At 31.5% G+C, this 25,178-nt stretch overlaps 1 protein-coding gene across 1 annotated transcript; it reads right to left on the bottom strand.

Moving 5' to 3' along the window:
• Positions 1–1,115: 1,115 nt before the first annotated feature.
• On the bottom strand, positions 1,116–13,318 carry LOC126884968 (uncharacterized). The gene is made up of 2 exons (XM_050651349.1): positions 13,051–13,318; positions 1,116–1,429 (listed from the first exon to the last, which is right to left on the bottom strand). The coding sequence occupies exons 1-2, from the start codon at positions 13,262–13,264 to the stop codon at positions 1,206–1,208; spliced, it is 438 nt and encodes a 145-aa protein (XP_050507306.1). The 5' UTR covers positions 13,265–13,318; the 3' UTR covers positions 1,116–1,205.
• Between the last annotated feature and the right edge of the window lie 11,860 nt (positions 13,319–25,178).

Here is a 25,178-nt window from a genome sequence, read left to right as displayed (position 1 = left end):
TTTTGACACCCTGTATAAATAATTATGTAAATGTTTATACTACTGAATAGAGAAATAAATTGCTTTTCAAATGAGCTATTACACGACCCCTATTCCTATTTACAAAAATCATCGATGACGTCATCACGCCCAGATGGGTGACGTCACTAGTATGATATATATACCAAAACCTCGTAATTTAAAAATAAAAATTGACCTCTTTCTGGATTTTTTTCCAAAATCGTCCATTCTCGCGAGAATGAATTTATTCCAACCTTTTCGTGCTCACTGTATATGTCCAAAAATGATTACGCCTCAATGACGTTTGTCAAACTTACAACAATAGAATTACCAGACAGCTTCGTGACGGATCTGTCATAATTTTGTCGCTGAGAAGTCACTGTCAGGAAGGGTTTTGTCAGTAGGAAACGTGGCGCTGCTATGAAGTTTTATCAGTTAAAAAGAGTCTAGTGAAATATAGTCTGTATAATATAGCTTTGCATGAGATCTGCTCTAGATTCTCTGTTCCATAATGATTCTCCTGTGATATATCGGACCATTCTCCTTTCACACGCTACCATCAGTCTTCTTCTCCTTGTAGTGTCAGGTCTTGTTTCCGCAAAAGTCATAATTGGCCTAACTACTGTCCTATAACTCTTGGCCTTTGTTTCTGTCTCTAGATATGTGTTGCGTCATATAGTATGTTTAAGACATTCTACTATTCTGTTGGCTTTGTTTGGCAACATAATTCCTGTATCTCCATAACTGTGCATTAGTAGTCCCAGGTAGCTGATACTTCTTTCTTGCTGGATTATTTTACTCTCCACTTCCAGCTTGCACCTTATTGGATCTTTAGAGATTACCATACTTTTTGTTTTTGTTGGTAACTTTATTATGTTGAACTTTCTTGCTGTTATATTAAATTGATATAAAAGTATCTGAAAGTCATCTTCACTCTCTGCAATAAGCATGGCATCCTCTGTATATTGTAGAGATAATTTCTTTACTCATTATGTACCCTGTACTCAGGTTTTTAACTTTATGAATAATTTCATCCATGAGTAAAAAGAAAGCATACCCACAGACCAGGAAAAATGACTCGGAATAGGGTATAAAATTGAAATAATGAAACAAAATAATTTGATGAATTTGTATTTTAGAAAATATTTCCGTAATGTATATCAAGAAGTCAAATATAATGAAAAATCTAGAAAAATTTTATACTTTTAGAAGTTATTATGTCCGTAAGGCTCCACTGGGATTGGGTTATGACATACTGGTCCTGCGAGATGCCAACACTGTTGGAAGCTCCCAAAGTTATTTCTGGTGCGAGCACAACCACCATGAGCAACTACGTTTGCACAACGATTCTTCGTTACGTCCCATGTCCAAGCAAGATAGCTATCTAGACCTACATTTTCGCAGTCTTTCTCGGGGGGTAAATAACATTCTTTAACAAAAAATAAAAAAATATTTTCATTAGATATTGAAATATATATAGGGTGTGCGACAAAGCCAATTACTTGTCGTAAGAGATATGAAACAAAGTTATTTATAGCCTAATAAAATAAAAAAAGTCAAAATGTAAATTCGTACAGGTTAAAACAAATTTTATATCAAAGTTTAGGTGGGTACAAAAGATATTTTCAAGAAAATGTCCAAATCATACAAGGGGATCATTGTTTAAATAATTAAAAAATGGTCATTTTTGCAAAAAAAAATACTTTTTTAACTGCTGAGGTAATTCACTTATTAGTGAAGGTCTATGGGATTTTTTCGGCAAAGTTAAACAGTAAATATTTCATATAAGATTTACTAAATTAAATTTGACCCCCTTTTTATTTAAATAATTGTATATAAAACTTTAAAAAGAAATTTGCAAAAAAAAATATTTTTATCGTTTTAAATAAGCACTATAAAATATCTTATTTTACAGACTAAGTTGCGCTATGTTACCAGTATTAAGCAAAAAAAAATTGGTCAAAAAATATTTAATATTTTTTGAGATATTGAATTTGATTATTAAATGTTACTATATTGTCAATTGCAAAAATGCGGTTGTTGCCAAAGAATATTCACCGGCTTAAGATCTCACTTCTTTTATTTTTATGTATATTTTCGATAAGTGTATTGATAAACTCAAATTTCAATTAAACTCCCCCCTAAAATGGCATTTGAAAATTATTCAAATTTGTTTATAACTTTTTTTTTTAATAACGTCGCGGGGATTAAGTATTTTGAAATGCCGTTTCGATAATTGAGTTCCTGGGAATTTTTTACTATTTAACAAAATTTTTTTATCGTTTTTTATTCTTCTTTTTTTTTGTAGTTTTATTACTACGGGCCCTTTTAGGGTTAAATTTTTTTAAGAATGTCGAATCTCTGAGTTGTAGATTCTAAACCTAAAAATATTAAGATTTAACTAAAATCTCTTAAATAAAATGTGGCTACTTACTGAGTTACAGGGTCTGAGTTACAGGGTGTTTTATTTAAAAATTTAAAAATTATTTTTACCAATTACTTTAAAACAATTTGACGTATCTTTATCATACTTAGCAGAAAGTGTGGCTATTATACACCCTACTAAACTGTGATTAACAAACGTTTCTACCTATTGCCAGAGGCGTACGACAGGGGATAGGGAATGGTTGACCCTTCTCAAATTCTACGCCACTGAGTGAATTACTATTTTAGCGAAATTTTTCGATTATCCAATACTGTGTATGTAAATAACTTTATTGGTATCGATAAAGTCATCAGTTTGAGAGATATTAAAAGTTTAAAATGAATGAATGAATGAATCAAAATAACTATGCTGTTTCATTTTTAACGTCCAATATCTCGAAAACTAATGACTTAATCGTTACCAGTAAAGAGTATATTATTTACATGGAAAGTATTGGAGAATCGAAAAATTTCACTAAAATAGTAATTCCCTCAGTAGTGTAGAATTTGAAAAGTGTCAATCATTAACTATCCCCTATCGTACGCCTCTGGTAGTAGCTAGAAACTTTTGTTTATCACAGTTTAGTAGACTGTATAGTACCCACACTTTCTGCCAAGTATTATAAGGATACGTCAAATAGTTTGAAAGTTCTTGGTAAAAATAATGATAAAATTTTTAATTAAAACACCCTGTAACTCAGTAAGTAGCCACATTTTATTTAAGTGATTTTAGACTAATATTAATATTTTTAGGTCTAGAATCTACAACTTAGAGATTCGACATTCTTAATGAAACTTAACCCTAAACTTCCCAGGAATCCAATTATCGAAACAGCATTTCAAAATATTTAATCCCCTCGACGTTATTAAAAAAACAAATTATAAACAAATTTGAATAATTTTCAAATGCCATTTTAGGGGGAAGTTTAATTGAAATTTGAATTTATCAATACATCCATCGAAAACATGCATCAAAATAAAAATAATAAGATTTAACACATGTGAATATTTCTTTGGCAACAACCGCGTTTTTGCAATTGAAAAGAGAGTAACATTTAATAAGGAAGTTTGATATTTCAAAGAATGTTAAATATTCCTGGACAATTTTTTTTTGGTTAATACTGATAACATAGTGCAACTTCTCCTGTAAAACAAGATATTTTATAGTGCTTATTTAAAACGCTAAAAATCATTTTTTGCAAATTTGTTTTTAAAGATTTATGTATAATTATTTAAAATAAATAGGGGGTCAAATTTAATTCTGTAAGTTCTATGTGAAATATTTACTTTTCAGCTTTGCAGAAAACAATCCTATATACCTTCATTAGTAATTTAATGACCTCAGCAGTTAAAAAAGTAATTTTTTTGCCAAAATGACCCCTTTCTAATTATTTAAACAATAATCCCCTTGTATGATTTGGATACTTTCTTGAAAATATCTTTTGTACCCACCTAAACTTTAATATAAAATTTGTTTCAACCTGTACGAATTTATATTTTGATTTACATGTAGTGTAATTTTATTTTACTAGACTATTAGTTAAAAGTTTTGTTACAGATAGTACCATAATTTAAAAATATTTTCAAATATACAGCGCCATTCTTATTGAGAGGGTGACAAAAATTTTGTTTTTTTTTTAATGGAACACCCTGTATATTTTTACACTTTTCGATTCTTCTCGATTTCTTCTTCCATAAAATATGAGGTTTTGTAATATTGTAGGAAGTAGTTTATTAAATAACTACGTTTACTTGTTAATTTCGTAGCAAGATTAACACCCTGCAGAATCAGAGTGATTTGACATCAAAATTTCTGTTTATGTTTAAGCGATTTCTAATATAGTCTAATATTCTTATTACATTAGAAGATTATTAATATAGCGAAATGTTTATGTTTTAGTACACAGGGTTGATCGAATCTCGGAATGAGTATTTTCGAAGTTTTCTTAAATGGAACACCCTGTATTTATTTTAGTATTGTAATGAGATGATATTTTTCGGTACTTTATTATTTCTTAAGCATTCCCGATAGCTAAGTGCTTCAATTTGTGAGAAATTCATGATTTTTTAAGCCAAACATTGATTGCAATGAAAATTAGGTGAAATTTTATTAGGGGGCCGTGAAAATATTCAATCACAAATCATTTTTCGAAAAAACAAAACCTATTAATTTCGACTGATACTTAATTTATTAATATTGGATGATATATCAAAATAGTTACGTAGTTATATTAAGATTGTTGCTGCATAAAATATTAATAAAAACAATATGACATTAAATTTGCTATGACACTATTTTGACATTATACTATTTTTATATAGACAAGGCGAAAACGGCAGGTTCTTTGGAGAAAATATTCCCATTAGATTTTTTTTTATAATCGCATTCGTGAGGCATTCCAGAACAACATTCAAGAAGTCGCCCACGCGAAAAGTGGTATAAATTTTTTTTAACAATTTTTTAAATCAAATTGCAACAATTAATATTTTTGACCCGGACAATTTTTTTAGGTTTTTTGGACCATTCTGGATAAAAAAGGTCTCTTATAATTTTTCTCTCAAGTTGATCGTTTTCGAAGTAAAAGCATTTTAAAATTGAAAAAAAAAAAACGAAAACTAACGATTTTCAAGGCTTAATAACTCAGTTATACATAAGTTATTACTATGGAAGTAAGAAAGTGACTAAATCAAAGTTTAAAGCCCACCTTCAAGATCCTGGAGAAATTTTCACTATTTACTAACCTGTTATTTTTATGCCATTCTGGCAGTCTAATGGCGAATCTCACTCACACTCACATTTACAGCCGCGTCAATACGATCTCATTATTAATAATTAAAAATAACAGCTTAGTAATAAAGTGATGACACAAATTTCTTCAGGATCATGTAGGGGGGCTTTATATTTGATTTAGTCACTTTCTGACTTTCATAATAATAATTTTTAACCGAGATATTAAGTATTAAAAATGGTCCTTTTCGCGTTTTTCAAATTTTAAATTGCTTATAACTCGAACACAATTACTTTAGAGGAAAATTACAACAGACCTTCTTGTCTGAAATGGTCCGAAAAATCTAAAAAAAAATTGTCTGGGCCGAAAATATGGATTTTTCCAATTTGATTAAAAAAAAATTTGGACTTTTCTGATTATGCAAAAAAATCTCATGGGAATATTTTTTCAACAAACCCGCCGTTTTGGCCTTGTCTAATAGTTCCAGTAGCTTTATTGCCATTACTAATAAGAATTTTTCCAATGAGGAACTGACTAATATGATTTTTGCCCTTGGAGAGTATAACAAAAGTGTTCTACCAATAGAAATAAGAATTTATCATCAGCAATTCCCTGATAGATTAATGAGGCAATGCTTAAAAAATAAAAAAGCACCACAAAAATATCTCTTTATAATAATAAAATATAGGGTCTTCCATTTAAGAAAACTCCGCAAAATACTACTCCCGAGTAAATACTAATCCGACTTTTGACCAACTCTGTATACTAAAATTAAACATTTCGCTATTTTAATAATGTTTAAGAATAGTAGGCTATATTAAAAATCGTTTGAACATAAACAGAAATTTCGATGTCAAATCCCTACAGTTCTAAAAGGTGTTAAGTTTGCTACGAAATTAACAAGAAAACGTGTTTATAGTTTAAACTACTTTGTACAACATTAAAAAATCCTATATTTTATAAAATAAGGCACTGAAAAGGATCCAAAAATTTAAAAATATACAGGTTATTCAATTTAAAAAAACAAAATTTTGTGCCACCCTGTAAATACGGACGACCCTGTATATTTGAAAATATTTTTAAATTATGGTCCTATCTGCACCCCAACTTTTACCTAAATAACTTTTTTTGTATCTCTTACGACCAACGAATAATAATTGGTCTTTGTCACACTAATGCCCCACCCTGTATACATTTTAGATAATAAATTTCAGCTGTGTTTCGACATTTGATCGATAAAACTATTTGATCTATAATAGGCGAGCGAGTCACCCAAAATGACATGGTAATGAACACGGTGGTGTGGTAAATGGCCTATTTTGGTCATACTTTATGTTTTTATGGCGCTCACAATGAAAATGAGGTTTATTTTGTATTTTAAGCGAGGAAAAATTGTCAAATAGGAAATTTTACAACAAAAATAAATTTTATCGCCAACCGTCACTAAAGTCATTCATTATTGTACTCATTTGCCCTCATTTGCGGTAGTAAAGTAACACTTTATTGTACTGAAAGAAGAAATTTACTTTACCTCGCGCGATTAATCGAGATTGAGTAAGTGATCGACGGCAGTAATCAATTATTTATTTGAGTTAACTTACAATTTATTTACTTTAATTATTAAAAATATTCTACAAAATTTACGACATTGTTAATTAAATTTATGTCAAAAAGTGAAATTCTGTAGTATTTTGTAATTATATTCATATAAAACGGATCAAAACTTTATCGATTTAGTATTTATTCAATATTGATATCTATTGATTAAAAATCGAAAGCGGCCATCATGCAAAATTCATCTGTCATCACTGTCATAAAATTTTTATTACGTATAAAATTTTAAAAAGCTTAAATTGTAAATTGTAAGTTATTTTAAATACTTTTTCTACGACCGTTTAATAACATGCTCATTATTCGCTATTTTTTCATAGATAATAGCACTCATTACTGTACCTGTGAATAATAATTCATTACTCACGGGCTGAAGTTACTCACGGGTCATTACTCACGGGCTGAAGTTAGATTCAAGTGGCACATGCCACTTTTAATATTAATCGTATATAAACTACAAATAAAATTACTTAAACTTGTTTATTTAATACAATAATAATTATTGTAATTTATACCAATAATTAATTTCGAAAAATGTTTAAAAGAATTTTAACTGTAACAGTGTCAATATATTTTTTACGTTTATATCTTGTTTGCTAAAAAATTTGACGTTTATCATTTAATTTAGTGACAGTGACATTAGCGCATTTTGTTTATGTTAATTGGAATTTATAACTAATATTGTGTTTGTTTTTCAAGTTATATTGTGTTAAATATGTTAGGTAATCCCTATTCCACGAACATACGCCTGTTTTGGATTACTTCGACAACGAATATTTTACTGTGCAAAATAAGAAGAACGAAAGTAAATTGCAAATTACATTGTTGTTTATTGGAATAATTATTAGCGCCATTTACTTTCGTACTTCTTATGTTGCACAGTAAAATATTCGTTATCGAAGTAATCCAAAACAGGCGTATGTTCGTGGAATAGCCCATATAACATATTATGTATAGTTATATTATTATATTATATATATAGTTAAATGTAACTATACATTATAACTAATATAATATATGAAATACGTCCACCGACAACAGCCATTTCCTATTTATCAGATTCACTGACAGTAGGTACAAATTTAAGCTTATAATTTTTCGGAAACGAATAGAACTTATATTGACTATTTATAGTTGTATTTTTACAATAAATCATAATTTAGTAATAGTAGGCAACCAATTATTCAGCCACGTACTAGAGGTAAATAGCACTTAGGTATTTTTGTAAATTATTATGATTCCATCAAAATAAGAAAACTTCAATACTTGGGTCATATAACACGTAGTGACAGATAAAGGCGCAGCATAGGTAGGAGAAAAATGTCCCGGCTGAGAAATCTCAGAGAATGGTTTGAATGCAGCTCAACTGAACTCTTTCGGGCTGTAGTGTCGAAAGTGAGAATAGTAATGATGATTGCCAACCTTTGTCGCGGGGATGGCACGTAAAGAAGAAGTAAATTATTATAATTTAAATCTCGACTAGTTGATAATAAAATTTTTTACTAATTAAAATAAAAAAAGGTCGTAGAAAAAGTACAGTATTCTACTCGCATGTAATGGCTATTACTCACTCTGATGAATTACGACACTCGCCTACGGCTCGTGTCGCAAACTTCATCATCGTGAGTAATAGCCATCATTACATGCTTGTTGAATAATATACTATTATTTAATGGATTACAAGTCAAAACTTATTCAAATATCTGAGATACAATGAATCATATAAGTGACAACCATGTCGACTGGCTTGAAGTTAGCTCTGTCATGTCTATCACGCAGCCCCTTGCCACGCTGTTACACAGTTATATAAATATATAAAACATAAGTAAGTGTTAAGACCAATACCAAATTTTTGGCGATAAAATTTTGTATGCACCACGTCAATATAGACTCTTTACTGACTTGGTACATAAATAACTATTTTTTCGTGTAACTCTCTACACCCCTGTATGGTATTAATATTTTTTGTAGTATACATTTTTCACCTTTCTGAAGACAATAGGACCTGTTGCAAGCCTTAAATCTTACTGTAGTAAAGGACATGAATTTTTAAATTGTGCAGATTCGTGAAATTCAAAGTTAAATCGTAAATGCTAAGCGACAAAACTTGAAATTTAGTTTTTTATTATTCTTAGGGCCGGTTGTTCGAACGCTAATCAACAATGATCACTATCAAATATTTAATTACTGTCACAACTGTCAATGTCAACTTTGGTTGGGTTGCTAAAAACATAATTGATTATAATTATGAGATTAGTTATTCAATTAACATAACCATTATTAACATAATTGATTAAGTAATTTCATAATTGTAATCAATAATTATGATTTCAGCAACCCAATCAAAGTTGACATTGACAGTTGGTGACAGTAATTAAATATTTGATAATGATCATTGTTGATTAGCGTTCGAACAACCGGCCCTTGGAGTACAAAGAAGTTTTCTGGGTAGATTTAGATGAATATGTTTATAGAAAAAAAGGTGCAACTTTTAGCCATCGTAAGGCGGTGTTTAGATTCTTATGTAAACAACGGTGCGGGGTGCATTTGCACTCCATCTGTTTATCCATTTTTGTATATGTGAACGTCGGGGAAATTAATTTGAAAGATAATTAGGACTTACTTTTTATTCCATGAAACATAATTTTACAAAAAAAATACTCATTTCTTCTTAAAAATTATTATGGTTGCAAGAAAAGCACATGCAATTTTTCACAGACTGAGCAACACAAAATTTTTACACAATACATTTATGCCGGGACTTTCGGTCTCTTTTCTCTGACATAAGTAATACCGACCTTGTCCCGTAACTCTGTTAGTTCCAGGTTGAACATCTGAAACGTCCAATTCAGTATATGAAATTTTCATCATTTATACCCTACAGTCATTTTTCCAAAAAAGCACGTAAACGGAAAGAGTTAGACATGCTGTAATGGGTGGAATACGTTTAGAATTGAATTTAATACGAATAAAAAAATTACAAAAATCAAAAAAAAAACATTAAAAAAGATAGGTGAGAAAAACAAAGTCTGGGGTACCGCTGCACCCCGCACCGCCTTACGAGGGTTAATAGCGACGTTATAAACCCCCAAAATAACGCTAAGTTTTCGAGATAGTGACCACGGGTGGCGAGTGGCTAATTTGCTAATTTTGGTCGTATTTGATGTTTTTGATAGTGGTGAAAACGAAAATGAAGTCAATTTTGAATTTTAAGTGAAGGAACTTTTTAAAAATCGCAATTTTATTCTAAAACTACAAAAAAATAAAATCGCGTTTTCTGCATTTTTTTCTGAAATTTTTATAGCATATTTATCCTTCACATTTTTGAAGATTATGAAACCTGCTGCAAGCTTTTAGCTGTAAGCCATTAGCCTTATGCTAGTAAAAGATATAAATTTTTAAACAAAAAGTACAGATTCGTGAATTACAAAGTTGAGTGACATAATTTGAAATTTAAGAGTATAAATAATAAATAGAGATTTTTGTTAAAATGTAGAGTATAAATAACTTTTCTGGGGAGCTTTACACTGCCACATTTTATATAAAAAAAATGGTGCAACTTGTAATACCAACGTTATACCTACACCAACAAAATAATGCTCATTTCTCGAAATACTGACCACGGGTGGTGAATCGCTAATTTGAATTTCAAGTGAAGAATCATTGCAGTAGCGATGTTGAAATTTTACCCCAAATTTAAAAACTGGGCCAAATTGAGATGTTCCCCAACTTAAAATTCAAAATATACTTTATTTTAGTTCTAAATATTTTTATTTATCAAAAATATACTACATTCTCCTCGCTAAACTCAACCGTTTTCGAACTAAACGCATTTTAAATGTGGCACATTTAACATTGTATATATTTATAAGAAAACATAGTTGGCATAATATCATTGTAGTTACACCCTAAAAATAAACTTGAAGCCACAATAATTGTTTAAGTTCTCATACTTATGTAATTGCATCGCAAATTCCATTTGAAAAAATTTGCGATACATTTTTGGAAAATATTATTGTTGTAAGTTTATTTTTCGGGTGTAACTACAATGATATACAAAAAATTATTTTGCATCGCTGATTTAAAATGCGTTTACCTATAAAACGGTAAGATAAATGTACTTAGTATACCTATAAACTAAAACCTAAATATACTTAGGTGAAGCGTACGGTGGCAGCCTTATAAAATTTATTTTTTTAAATTGCTTTCCAAATGCATTCATATTTTTTTTTTCGAATCCTTAGAAAACAAATAAATATTTTTAAAAAATTTAAAAGCCGAATGAAAGATTATTACCAAGGGCCGAAAGTCCCCTAGAATACACACACAGTTTCTTTTAAATGTGATATTTAAAATTAAAAATCACACTAATTTTTTTTTTCACTCCTGAAACTTATTTAAATAAACTTTATCGAAGTTTTTAGGGACTTTCTGCCCTCGGTAATAACGAAGTATTTTATTCTGCGTTTAAATGTTTCAAAAATACTTATTAGGTTTCGAAAAAAAATGAAAGCATTTAAAAAGCATTGAAGCCGAAATTTTGCGCCTTCTTCTTCTTCTTCTTCTACGGCACTACAGCCCAAATTGAGCCTTGGCCTCCTTTATTTTTTGCCTCCACCCTTGCCTGTCTGTGGCTGCTCTTCTCCATACACGGACACCTAAAAGGGCTTGTGCGTCGCTGTTTACTGTGTCTTCCCAGCGCTTTCGTGGCTTCCCAACCGGTCTCTTTCCTTGCATTCTAGCATTCAGTGCTCGTTTTGGTAGCCTATCCTCTCCCATTCTTATGACATGTCCGGCCCATTGCAATCTTTGTAATCTAATGAAGTCTGACAGGGGCGTTTCCTTATAAAGTTGATAAAGCTCGTTGTTGTATCGACTTCTGAAGATTCCGTTTTCCCTCACAGGTCCTAGTATTCTCCTAAGTACTTTCCTTTCGAATGTGTCGAGTTTGTTTTTGGATGTTTCTTTCAGCACCCAGACTTCACTGCCATAGCATGTTATTGGTCGAATTAAGGTTTTATAGATTCTCATCTTTGTATTTCGGTGGACACTTTTTGACCGAAATATATGGGAGAGGGCAAAATAAGCTCTGTTTGCCTGCGTTATTCTCTTCCTTATTTCTCCATCTTCTGATCCGTCGGCATATATTTCTACTCCCAGGTATGTAAACTTTTCAACCGTTTCAATGTCATCTTCATGTATAATGTTTTCTGGGACTATATTTCTTCTCGTCTGAGTCATTATTTTTGTTTTTTCTGTGTTAATTTCCAGACCTAGCATTTTTGTTTGTGTTTTTAACTCTGCATATGTTTCCTGTGATCCTGTTGATGTTCTACTCATAATATTAATATCATCAGCATAAGCGGCCAGTTGAACCGTTCGGTTGGTCAGTAGATTTCCTCGTCCAGTTTGCATTTGCCTAACCGCATACTCCAGTGCCAGGTTAAACAATGTTGGGGCCAGCCCATCTCCCTGTTTTAGTCCCTGCGAAATGTTAAAAAAGTCTGTCCGGTGGTTTTGTATTCGTATACATGCCTGAGTTTCATCCATTGTGGCTTTAATGAGTCTTATTAACTTGTGTGGTATTGCCAATTCAGCCAATATATAGTATAGTTTGTTCCTTTTGACTGAGTCGTATGCCTGTTTGAAGTCTACAAACACGTTGTGAACATCAATATCGTGTTCCCATGCTTTGCTCAAGATCTGTTTTACTGTGAATATTTGATCCAGTGTCGATCTTCCCCGTCGGAAGCCCGTCTGATACTCTCCAATAATATTTTCTGCTAGTGGTTGGAGCCGCTGATTTATAATATACCTGAGGACTTTATATGCTGTACATAGTAGAGAGATTCCACGGTAGTTTTTGCACTGGAGTTTGTCTCCTTTTTTATAGATCGGGCATACTATACTTTTCTTCCAGTCGTCGGGTATTTTCTCTTCTTGCCATACGTCTCTGATGAGCGCGTGGATGTGACTTGCTAGGTGGTCGCCACCTACCTTATATAGTTCTGCTGGTATTTCATCAACTCCTGGAGCTTTATTGTTTTTCTGGGCCTTAATGGCTTCGAAAACTTCCTCTATGGTTGGAGCTTCTACTCCCTTAAATTTTGCGCCTACTCCCTTAATATTATATAATTATTATTTGTTTTCGTTATCTAATATAAATTTATAATGTTAGTGTTCTCAAACCAATGGCCATAGTGTTTTTGAGGTATTTTATGTAAATAAATAAATAAGTATAAAATCATCAAAACCAAAAATTATTTTTCAAATAATAAAAAATTACCAATCACTCTGAGTGGTATCTCCTGCCAATCATGCCATCTGTCTCCAGATGGTAATCTGTCCAGACTATCTGGAGGTGCCAATTTGGCCAGGCTGCCTGGAGGCGGTAATATGACCTGGCTGTGGTGTCGAGATGCTAATAAGTCCAGGTCTTCTCTAGATGGCAATCTGGCGCTTACAGCGGCAACCAAAAACAATAACAAAATAAATTTCATATTTGAATTTGTGAAGTATGACACTGAAATCAAATTTAAACTTTTAGAATAAGTAACTAAGTATAAAAACAAGGTATATATAGGTACCTTCCTACTACATAAATGTCTTTCATTAAAAAGTTTAATTAAGATAAGACTATGAATGATGATTTTTTTTAAGAGAAACAATGAAGAATTAAATGTGGGAGTAAATTTAGGGAGAGATAATTTCACGCCGGATTAATAAAATTAATCTATTTTATAAATAATAACCTTTTTTATTGCCATATATTGAAATATGTATCTTTTGTATTGTATAGAGGATGTCCAGAAACTTTCCCGACAAACGAAGTCCGAAAAATCCTCAGATTATTTTATTAATAGACAATTTGACCAATAGAAAGCTACATAAATAAGCGATATTTTTTTTTCGATAATTTCTCGTTTTCAAATATTACCACTGAATCAGCGGGAAACGACAAAATTACTGGTACTTGAAAGATAGATACTTCGGGCTATCTATGGACCTTGCAGAGAAGAGAAAACAGGAGAATGGAGAAGAAGACACAATGATGAACTCCAGACAATATATGGAGATGAAAACATCACGTGCAAAGATCAAGTGACGAAAGACTTCTGAACGCCACATTCTGGGAAAGGCCCGATAGAAAAGATCAGTTGGTCGCCCAAGAAAGAGATGGAAGGGCGCAGTAGCCAGTGATCTACGCAAAATGGGAGTACAGCAATGGGAAATAGCTGCTCAGGACCGACAACTATGAAGGGAAATAGTAAACGCGGCCAAGACTCACATAGAGTTGTAGAGCCAAATGATGATGATGATGAAATATTACGTCAGATGCCCTTCGTTGCTACGCAAAAATGAACATTCAGTGACATTAATGACAATTAATATTCTACAACATGTCACAAACAATACCAAGAAAAAGGTTTGGCAGTTATTTAGGCGAAGATATCAATAAAATGTTAGTTAAAATGATTTGAAAAGACAGTTTTATGCACGAAATAATCTTACAGAATTACTCTCGAGCTCCTAAAAATTATCGATTTGTTTTGCCCTCGTGACACTTTGACATAATTTTCTAAATTAAATTAAAACTGTCAAAGTGTCACTCTGGATACATATCGATCATTTTAGAGCCGTCACGTATTTACTACTGATAATTTTAAGATCGTTTAACTTAACCCAATTTATCTAGTCCGAAAATGAATCATAAGCGAGCTAGAGCTCTTTAAAGATAACGTGTTGTAATTAATCTTTTTAAATTATCTCCAGAACGCTTTTATGTAGAAAAACGGAAACTGGTACGCCTATTAATCTTCCATAGATAAATCCGTTCCATGAATTGTGAATTTCTAGTTTTTAATTTCGTCAAGATATAAGAAATTTGAGCTGACGTTGGTGGGAGGTCCCTACCGATTTAGTATCATAATAAATAGTTGATGTTACTAATCCCTCAATTGTCTTTGCGACGGGTGGCAATAGTTTTGGAACAGCTACTAGGGCCGTACTTTATATTATTTACAGAACTGACTCGTTACCTATCAATGCAAATAAATTATTAAAATTAAAATTTCTATTGTCTGTCCCACCTTGACTTTACAGTACACGAACATACGGCAATACAATCCTTATGCGAATTTTTAGCGCGGCGATGCCGACTTTCTTCAAAAGAATTTTCAATCGGACATTACTAAGGTCCTAAAAACGTAGGTCCCTAAAAATGTTAAATTAAAACTATCCCGTTTACAGTCAAGTAAAACAATATTTTTCATTGTTTTTTTGTGAGTGATAGTAATTTTCGAAAAGTAATCAGCAATTTTATAATCGATATACGTAATAACTTTTTTTGGTTAAGAATGTTAGAATATTCAACATTAAAAGTGGATGTTGTTCTATAGTTGTTAATTTATGTATTGACAGTTCTGAAGTAATGTCAAGAAAAATATAAAATAGACTGTCAGTCAAGTTTAAGTAAAGTTTTATATTATCCTACCAGGTCCTACAGTTGAGAATAAATAGTGTATAATTATTGTTGATAGTCAGTTCACCTAAATTAAATTATAACAAAGAATATTAAATAAGCTTAAAATTATTACTGACAACATTGTATTGAGTAACTCATTGCTTATTTGGAAAATTTGGATCCTAATTCCAGTTTATTGTTATTCTTAATGACTGATTTCCAAGATGAAATTAATGTCATTTTAATGTGTTTACACCCTACGACAGTGGCAGTGAAAGTGAGGAAGACGGGATTATAGAAAGAAGCTAAAATATATAGTTTAAATGTATTTTAATTATTTCTGTAGGTACCTACGTATTTATTAAGGTTTAACATATTTATGCGCTTAAATACATTATTATATAAATGTTTTATACAAAATTATTTTTATTTTGTTCACATAAAGCTATTTTTCGAAAAAAAAAATGTTTTAGAACCCCTGACAGCCACAAAATGTCAATAATATTAATTTCTAAGTTATTAATAGTTATCCTATAGAAAAAAGTATGTTTGCTTAAAATCTGTTTCTGATGAAATTTGGCATTACTGTTGGTCATAAGAACCTGTACTGTAAAGTCAAAGTGGGATGCACAATAGACAATGTATTAAAAATTTTGTTTACTGTAGACGAATTCGTTTAGTCATCTGAAATTAACTTGCTTGGAATCAATTACAAACGACCACAAACAATTTTTATGTCCAATGCGCTCATTACGTGAATTTTATGGAGTTAGATTATAATGTGTTTTATATCGTTTTCATTTTAAACAAAATGGACTTCCGATAATGCAGCTTTCTATCTTTAAATAAAAAAATGAAAGAATCATTAGAAAGAGCATTAGTTAAAGATAAGATATATCTCTAATTATTATTATATAGCTTTACACATAATTCTCGTGCTTATAGGTATTTAGGTAAAATTAAGTATCATTTATTTATCCAGAAAACATACATTATGGAACATTATGAAAGGGGGGCAAACATATTTAAGTTTGACATTTGCACATTCAGGCAGTTATTTTCTTGCATTTAGATAGAAGGTTAGATCGCGAGTATTCAAGTAAAATGTCTGAAGTCGGTGAAGCTAGTGCTAAGTGTAAAACACGTGCACATTTATCCGATGATGCCAAAGAAATTATTAGGAATGTGAAACATTCTTATCAACATATTTGAATATCATATTTGAATTATCAAACTGTGAAACAAGATAATCCAAATCCAGAAGACGGTAAATTCCTCATCAGGACAACATCTCGACTGACAAGGATGCCATATACAATAGTGTGGAAAATTATTGCGAATAGAATTCAACCTCGTAAAAAGGGAGTGACTTTTCTACACATAAAGCAGTAAATGAAAAAGATTCTGAGGTAATTAGAAGAGCAATTTAAAATTTCTATTCAAAGAACCTAGTTCCAATGCTTAGTATGATCTACGATCAACTTGTTAAAGACTATTCCATTACGTATTCGCCTTCAACTTTATCAAGATTTTTGAATCACATTGGTTTTCGATAAAAGAAAATTAATAAGCGATCATCAATAATGGATTCTCCTCGTCTAATTAAATGGAGAAATGAATACTTGGATGCTATATCTAAATTTAGAGATGAAGGAAGACCGATATTTTATATAGATGAAACATGGTTCGATACCCACGATACTGCTCAAAAAGGTTGTACAGACGATTCTATTAATTGTGCACCCAATTATCCAATTAATAGAGGTCAGTGAATAATTATTCTGAATATTGGATCCAAAAATGGCTGGCTTGGAGGGGAAAGTTTTTTACTATCGGCAAAAAACATTAAAGATTCAAAGCAGGACTACCATGAAAATATGACGAGTAGCTTGTTTAAGAAGTGGTTTGAAAGAAGGTGTTGCCAAATTTGCCTCCAAAGAGTGTAATTGTAATGGATAACGCAACGTATCACAGCGAACAAATTAGAAAAATCCCCGGTGTAGGTTTGACAAAAAAACAGATATCTGATTTTTTGTATGACAATGATTTGTACTTTGAAGAAACATATACAAAAAAAGAAATGTTGGAAATTCTTCACACAAAAGTGTTTGAGAAACAATTTGTTATAGACGAATTAGCCAAACGTGATGGTCATAATGTATTGCGATTACCTCCTTACTACTGTGTCTTCAACCCCATTGAATTATTCTGGAGCCAACTTAAGGAAAGTTTACGGCGAAACAACTGCCGTCCCAAATTTAATAGCGAATCGGTTTCACATGTTCTAGAAGAAATAAAAAAAATTTTCCAAACACTGTGGCAAAATTGTGTTACACATGTTATAAAAACGGAAGATCATTACAGAACATTAACCTCACATATTAAACCAATAATTATAACATTAGATAACGATTCTAGTGAAGATGACAGCGATAGTGACGACATAGAGTTGTAATTTGTATTTATTTTTTTCCGTCTAAACTTCAAATTTTATTTTCTATGTTATTTTCTATGTTATTTTTTATTATGTTATCTTTTTAATTCTGATTTTTGCTACCACTCTTTTAATCTTTTATTGTTATTATCATTAATTTCCTTAATTTCTTTAATTTGTTCATTTCTCTTATTTCATTGTACATAATAATATACCTATAACTACATAGATATAAATACGTAATAAATATAATGATATGATATTTAAATTTATATTTATTATTCCAACCCCATTAAAATATTATATCTACTTGAAGACTTGAATTTTTTTTTGTTAAGGGGATGGGTACGAACTTTCGGCTTTAAGCCTTTACGTTATTACCGAGGGCCGAAAGTCCCTGAAAACTTCTATAATGTTTATTTTAATTAGTTACAGGGGTGAAAAACTAAGAGAAAATTTAGTGTGATTTTTAATTTCAAATATCTCATTCAAAAGAAATTTTAATTCATTCCAAGGGACTTTCGGCCCTCGGTAATAAAGTAATTTTTCATTCTGCGTTTAAATTTTTCAAAAATACTTACATATTAGTTTTCTCAGGATTCGAAAAAAATTATTACATTTAAAACACATTGAAAATTTTGACAGGCGTCAAAATTTTGCATTTGTTCCTTTCCCCTTAATTTTAGCGAATCCGCTCCTGGAGGGTTTGTTGTTTGTTATTATGATACTAAATCGGTAGGGCCATCCCACCAGCGCCAAGCCAAATTTCTTATATCTTGACGCAAAGAATACCATCTCGACCATCTAAGCGTCCGTTTTAGGTAGAGCAACGGTTATTTTAACGGATAACATTTTTGTCTTTAACTTTTAAGTATTTTTGACACTAGAGAGCTACTACCAAAAGGTACTCTCACTTTAATTCGGTATGATTCACCGTTTCCTAGAAAAATCGATTTGAAAATTTTTTGTTTTTGAATTTGTCCATCTTGTTTGAGGTCAGCCTCTATTTCTTGTGCTTGCCCTTGTTCGCCACTCGAGAATTCGCTTTGTCCTACGGTTGTCTTCCATTTTTCCGATGTGTCCTGCCCAGTTTCATTTTCACATGGCAATCTTATGGATAACATCTGTTACTTTTGATAGTCTTCTTATCTCTTCATTAGACTTGCGATCAATAGCTCTCTTGTTGAAGTTTGTTGACTGCGTTTTTGTTAAAAGCTTAAGTTTCAGTTCCGTATGTCTGGTGTGGGAGCACGCAAAATATTTTGTTGACGTTACAAAACGAATTTCACAATGCGAGAATCGACGGTTGCTAAGCAACGTGACGTCATTAAAATAGAATTATATTTTGAGCGCTCCCACTACAGAATTGGCAACGCGTACTGATCGAACGTTTTTACGTTTAAAGTATTTGGTAAGTTTGATTTAAATACTGTATATAATTGACCAAATGTTGCCCATGTTAAGGAACATCTGCTATTTAAATCAGCCTTTAGGTTAAGCTTTGACAGTATTTTATACTAAGTATATCTACGATTCAATATTTCCTATATTATTATTGTCCAGAGTTATATTCCCATTTATGTCTAGAGATTCGTTGGTTAGATATTATTTTTTGTTCGATTTATTGTTAATCCACTATATATACATTGTAAATTATGATTTGGGAGTGCTCCTTGTAACAATCAAAGTATCCTGGTTTGCTTATTTCTTTTAGTGCATCTTTATTGTGATTGTCGTATAGATGCTAGCATGCCAAAAAATAAAATTGGCAGAGATTTCTGACTATAGGCCATTTAAGTCTAAAAATTTACCAACAATTTGTTTTTCTTTTTCTCCTTTTTCTCCTTTATTTCTCGGTTTTTGTACAGACATGACTCTCTCGGCTTTTTAATGTGCCTACAGTAAGTTGTCGTTCAATCGTCTTCGTGGTCTTCCCACTGATCGTCTTCCCATTGGGGAATCGCCTCTCCCATTCCTTGCTACTCTGTTTGCTGTCACTCGGCTTATGTGGTCATCCCATTCTACATTACAGTCTGTATCTTACCCAGTTATTAATCTTCTTTGCCTTGCATCTTCTTCGTATATCTGTATTTCTTGTTCTGTCCCATAGTATCTTACCATTGATTTTTCGAAGGGCTTTTATCTCTGCTGTTTCGAGCAATATTTTTGTCCTCTTAGACAAGGCGAAAACGTCGGGTTCATTGGAAAAAATATTCCCATGAGATTTTTTTGCATAATCACATTTGTGGGACATCCCAGAATAAGTTTCAAGAAGTCGCCCACGAGAAAAGTGGTCCAAATTTTTTTTTAACAATTTTTATTTGTTCAAAATATTTTCGGCCGGTACTAATTTTTTTATGGTTTTTGGACAATTTTGGACAAAAAATATAGTCGGTAGACTAATCGGTCGGTAGACTAAAGCATATAAGTCAAAAATTATAAATTTCCAGAAATCGAATAAAACTGTATAAAAAAATAATTCAATATTTGTTAAAAACATTTATTGCATTTTATGAGAGTGTGTATAACATAGTTATTACATAGGAGCTAAGTATGACTCTATAAAAAGTATGGAAAATTGTTTTTCCTGACTTATGTTAAAAAGTACACAAATGGCTTATGTCTAACAGCAAACTAGGTATTTTAGTTTGTTACAATACAATATTTTCTTCCATCAATCCATATTAGCTACATTTTTCTTACTAGACAAATTTATATCAAATTTATGGAAAATATTAATTTGGTATTAATGTTAGTAGAGAAACGCAGTCATTTTTTTTCTTTTGATATAGGTAAAGGCAATAGTGATACAACTGAAATGTTTCAAGGTATAAAGGATGGGTGCGGCCCAAAAGATCAACTGTCATCAACACGCCTAACTTTGATAACCTAACCTAACACTCGCAACTTTGATAATATCAAAGTATATCCAAAAAGCATAGGTACCAAGTTGGATACGACCTATCATATTCACAGCAACTCGGACACATAATATTAAGGAAAAATATATATTTAGAATATTATAGATATTGAATCAATGATGTATCAAAGTTGCGCGTGAAGTTAGGCGTATTGATGACAGTTGAGATTTAGTGGGCGACCCATAAAGGATGCTCTCCGTCTTAAATGTATCTTGTGAAATTCTGATTCCATTTATAAGGTGTCTTTGTAGGATACCATTCCAAATTCCGTATCATAGCGGAGCCACTTTTGTCCAACCATTTAAACTGCTTTCCATCTATATCTTTATTTCTTAATACCAAAGTCAAAAGTCCAAAAAGTCAGTATTTCCACAACATGAAATTTGTTACTGCTGGCCTAATAAGTTGACTCCAGTCATGAGGATGATATATTTGGATTTCTGTCTTTTTTCCTTCTTTTCTATTATCTCATGTTTCACATTCTAAATGGCTATGTCCGGGAACCATAAATTGATGGTCGATTCTCTCTAAATGTAAGTTATGTACAGCCCACGTAAACATAAAACACACGTGAGAATTTCTATACTGACCTCCAGAGGTATCAGAGTAAATCTTGTGTTATTAGCAGATTTGTGTGAAGATCTTTAAAGAGACAAGATGCAATCTGATTTGCTTTTCGAGCAGGAGTAGATTCATACCATACATATCAAAAAAGCAACTTAAGAAGTCAATGATGGAGTCCGTAAACACTGTTGTAAATCACATGAAGGTATACACTTGTACGGTACTATCATTTTGATAAATCTGTGTGTCGTTTTTTTTTTAGATTCGTAAGCTTGATCTGCTGTCATTTTATAATTATCATGTTGCGAATTTATTTCAGTTTTGGTTTGTTCATCTTGACAAAGTTGAAAATATATTTTAAACTTATCAAAAGTGTAGAATATATCAACTCTGGGTTTTTGAAACATTATCCTAATTTTTTAAATTCTTGGCTGTAAGTTTTCATTGAAGGAGGTTTGATAGACAAATAGTTGATATATTTTGGTGATTCTTAGGAGGGAAGGCAAATATTTCTTTGATGTACTCTTTTTGGTGTAGTGACTTGCTTATGACGAAAGAGACACAATATGATTTTTATTTCCTTCCTTTTGTCATCGAATATTTTCTTTTAAGGTACAGTTGTTCCACGCATATCATTAATTTTTGTACCACCTACTGAAGACTGTTTCTTCATTTCCACCCCCTAGAAATAGCTTAACGCAATCCATCTATTACAAGAAAATATTTATACGTCTTCATACGAAATTTCTGTTTTTCAGGGTCTATTTCGCGTTGTCTTTGAAAAGCTTTTTCTTCAATCTCTATTGATGATGGCATGTACATAAACAGACCTTTTTTGTATGTACCCATTAGCCAATATCCTTTGAATATTGCTTCTCTCTTAGACATGTTTTAAGTAGGTACCTAAAGTTAAATATCTGTATATTCTTAAACAAGTAAGACCATAACGTCATATACTTGAGGTACCTAACAACTTAAGGCATGCTTATAAATCAGCAAAGCTGAATATATCAGTTGTATTTTTTCACATAAGTCAACTTATGTTCTTTATAACGTCTAAAGATTTATAAGAATTGAAAGGTTGAAACAGTACGCTACTTAAAATCAATGTGAAATATACGTGTATGACGTTTGTGCTTGAGTCAGTCGGTCGAGAAAAAATATATGGACATGTGCAAATGTGCATGCACAAAAAGAAAAATCGGTTTTTTTGACTTATGTGCTATAGTCTGCCGGCCCTAGAAGTATCCCTTATAATTTTTCTCTAAATTTGATCGGTTTTGGAGTTATAAGCAATTTAAAATTGAATAAAACGAAAAATGGCGATTTTCAAGGCTTAATAACTCGGTTAAAAGTTATTATCATGAAAGTCAGAAAGTGACTAAATCAAATTTAAAGCCCCCCATACACGATCCTAAAGAAATTTCTGTCATTATTTTATTACTAAGCTGTTATTTTTACGTAGTAATAATGAGCGCCATGCACGTGCTAGGTGGCAGTCAATTATGAGTGCGAATGAGATGCCATTCCGGCAGTCCAATCATGCATCTTACTCGCACTCACATTTACAGATGCGTTAATAGCTTAGTAATAAAATAATGACAAAAATGTGTTCAGAATATTGTAGCAGGGGCTTTAAACTTTGATTTAGTCACTTTCTGACATTCATAATAATAACTTTTAAGCGATTTAAAGCCTTGAAAATCGCCATTTTTCGTTTTATTCAATTTTAAATTGCTTATAACTCTAAAACGATCAGCTCTAAAGAAAAACTATAAAAGATCTTTTTTGTCCAGAATGGTCCAAAAAATCTAAAAAAAATTGTACGGGCCAAAAATATTGGTTTTTGAAATTTGAACAAAAAAAATTTTCAAAAAAATTTGGACCACTTTTTGCGTGGGCGACTTCTTGAACCTAATTCTAGGATGTCTCACGAATGCGATGGTGCAAAAAAATCTCATGGGAATATTTTTTCCAACGAACCCGCCGTTTTTGCCTTGTCTATCTCTATGTCAGGCCCTGTATGCTATTATTAGTCCGATGACTATTTTATAAGTTCAACCTTTCATTTATTTTCCGATATTTTTATTTCTTCACATTGTGTCGTTCAGCAACCTCTGGCCCTGTTTGCTCTATTCACTTACACTTTCGCTTATGTTTCGAGCTTTCCACAGCAGTTACGCCTTGATATTTAAACTCCATAAATTCTTGTTCTATTATCTGACCCTCTACCTCCAATTTATATTTTATTTGAGTTGCTGTTATAACCATGCATTTTATCTTTTTTGGAAAAGTTAATATGTTAAATTTTTTGGCAGTTATATTAAATTGGTGCAGTACACCTCGTAAACCATTTTCACTTTGAGAGATTAGTATTGCATCGTTTGCATAGCAGAGTTTTTTAAGTTGTTTTTCTCCCATTTGATATCCTTTTTTAATTCTTAATTTTTTTATTATTTCATCCATGATCACGTTGAACAATAAAAGACAGGAAGTCTTATCCCACTGCCAGCTTCAATTGGGTCAGTTAGTTCATTTTTTACTTTTATTTTATTGTGTTGCTCTGGTAGATATTTTCGATCTTCTTAATTATTTCCAGAGGTACCTCTCTTGATTATAATTTCCTTTAATTTGACAGTGTCAAACGCTTTTTTAACCTAATCCTATTTTAAATCTATTTATCCCAATTGAAAATTCAGTTGATTCAAAGGGCAATATCAAAAGGAATAGTTTCTCAAAATTTGTGAAATTGGACTTATCAACTGTTCCGTGAATGGTCTCCATTGATTATTGGTCTGAGAAATTTATAACGGGTATTAAGTTGAAATAAAAATCATAATAATTTGCTTAATGTCTATTTGAAAAAAGTTTTCCTTAATCGAAGTCGAAGACTCCAATAACATAACAAAAAATGTAGAAAAAGCAATGCATTATACTTTTCGAAAGTATTTTGTCTAGGTGGTGGGCCTGGTTCTATAGTTGAACATACTGGTCCTGCTATAAGTCAACACTCTAGTTCGCTCTAAAAGTGATTTATGGTGGGAGTGCACCGACCATAATCGCAAATTTTACTTTGACAACCATAAGTACTCCTCTACTTGCCACTCCAAAGCTAGATAGGCATCAGGAATTGGTTAAGACATATTATTGCAATATATGTTGGCGGGTAAATAACAACCTAAGACAAAGAATAAGAAATTTTGATTAGATTACATTACATTAGACATTTAATATTGTTCTGAAGCTACTTCTTTGTGGCATTTATGTGATTTATTATTCTAATTTGGAAATAAGCCACATTGAGGTTTTTTCTTGGTTTTTCCTCGTGATTTATTATGGAATTACTAACACGAAAATTTTACTGTCACCATTGCCTGTGGTTGTCTTTTTAAAGACATGCTATTAAGTATTAGGGTCTATCCAATAGTTTTAATATCTATATAAACCATTTCTAGTTTAAACGTACAATGAAAGTTTGCGTCTTAAAAAAGGAACGAAAAATTAGATACTGTTTAATTTGTGAAAAATATGCATTTTATTATAAAATTTACAAAATATGCAAAAAATGCATAGTATGCATTTTGCATATTGGTGCTGTCGCCAGGGAGGTACAATGGCCTCATTTATTTAGATGGACTCACCCAAGTTTTTTTATGTATTTTGACCCGTAGAATACGAATTGGTTGGGTAGCAGTTGGTACGGATGTCGATAAGATTGTTATAAATAAAAAACTTGCAAAATTACAAAAAAGCAATTTCTCGCAAAACAAAACATCCTTTTGTATTTTTGGGTAATATTAAACAGAAAATTCCTTTACAAGTTTTTTCGTGGAATACACAGTTTTCGAGATAAACGCGGTTGAACTTTCAAAAAACCGAAAATTTGCAATCTTTGAACCCGAATAACTTTTGATTAAAATTAAAATGGCAATTCTGCACACATAATTTAAAAGTTTAAGTCAAATTATACCGGTTTTGAATATTTTAATTGCTATAAATTAATTCTTTTATCGTTAAACAAAGCTGTAAAC

This window comes from Diabrotica virgifera, chromosome 5, assembly GCF_917563875.1.
Source record: "Diabrotica virgifera virgifera chromosome 5, PGI_DIABVI_V3a".
NCBI lineage: Eukaryota > Metazoa > Arthropoda > Insecta > Coleoptera > Chrysomelidae > Diabrotica > Diabrotica virgifera.
This window is presented reverse-complemented; position numbering and strand designations above follow the sequence as displayed.

Bases quoted from the DNA above. Each gene is read 5' to 3' on its own strand.
- LOC126884968 (XM_050651349.1), bottom strand. From the start codon at position 13,264: ATGAAATTTATTTTGTTATTGTTTTTGGTTGCCGCTGTAAGCGCCAGA. The intron at 1,430-13,050 runs GTAATTTTTTAT...TTTTTGTTAAAG, and splicing joins GATACCACTCAGAGTGATTG to AATGTTATTTACCCCCCGAG.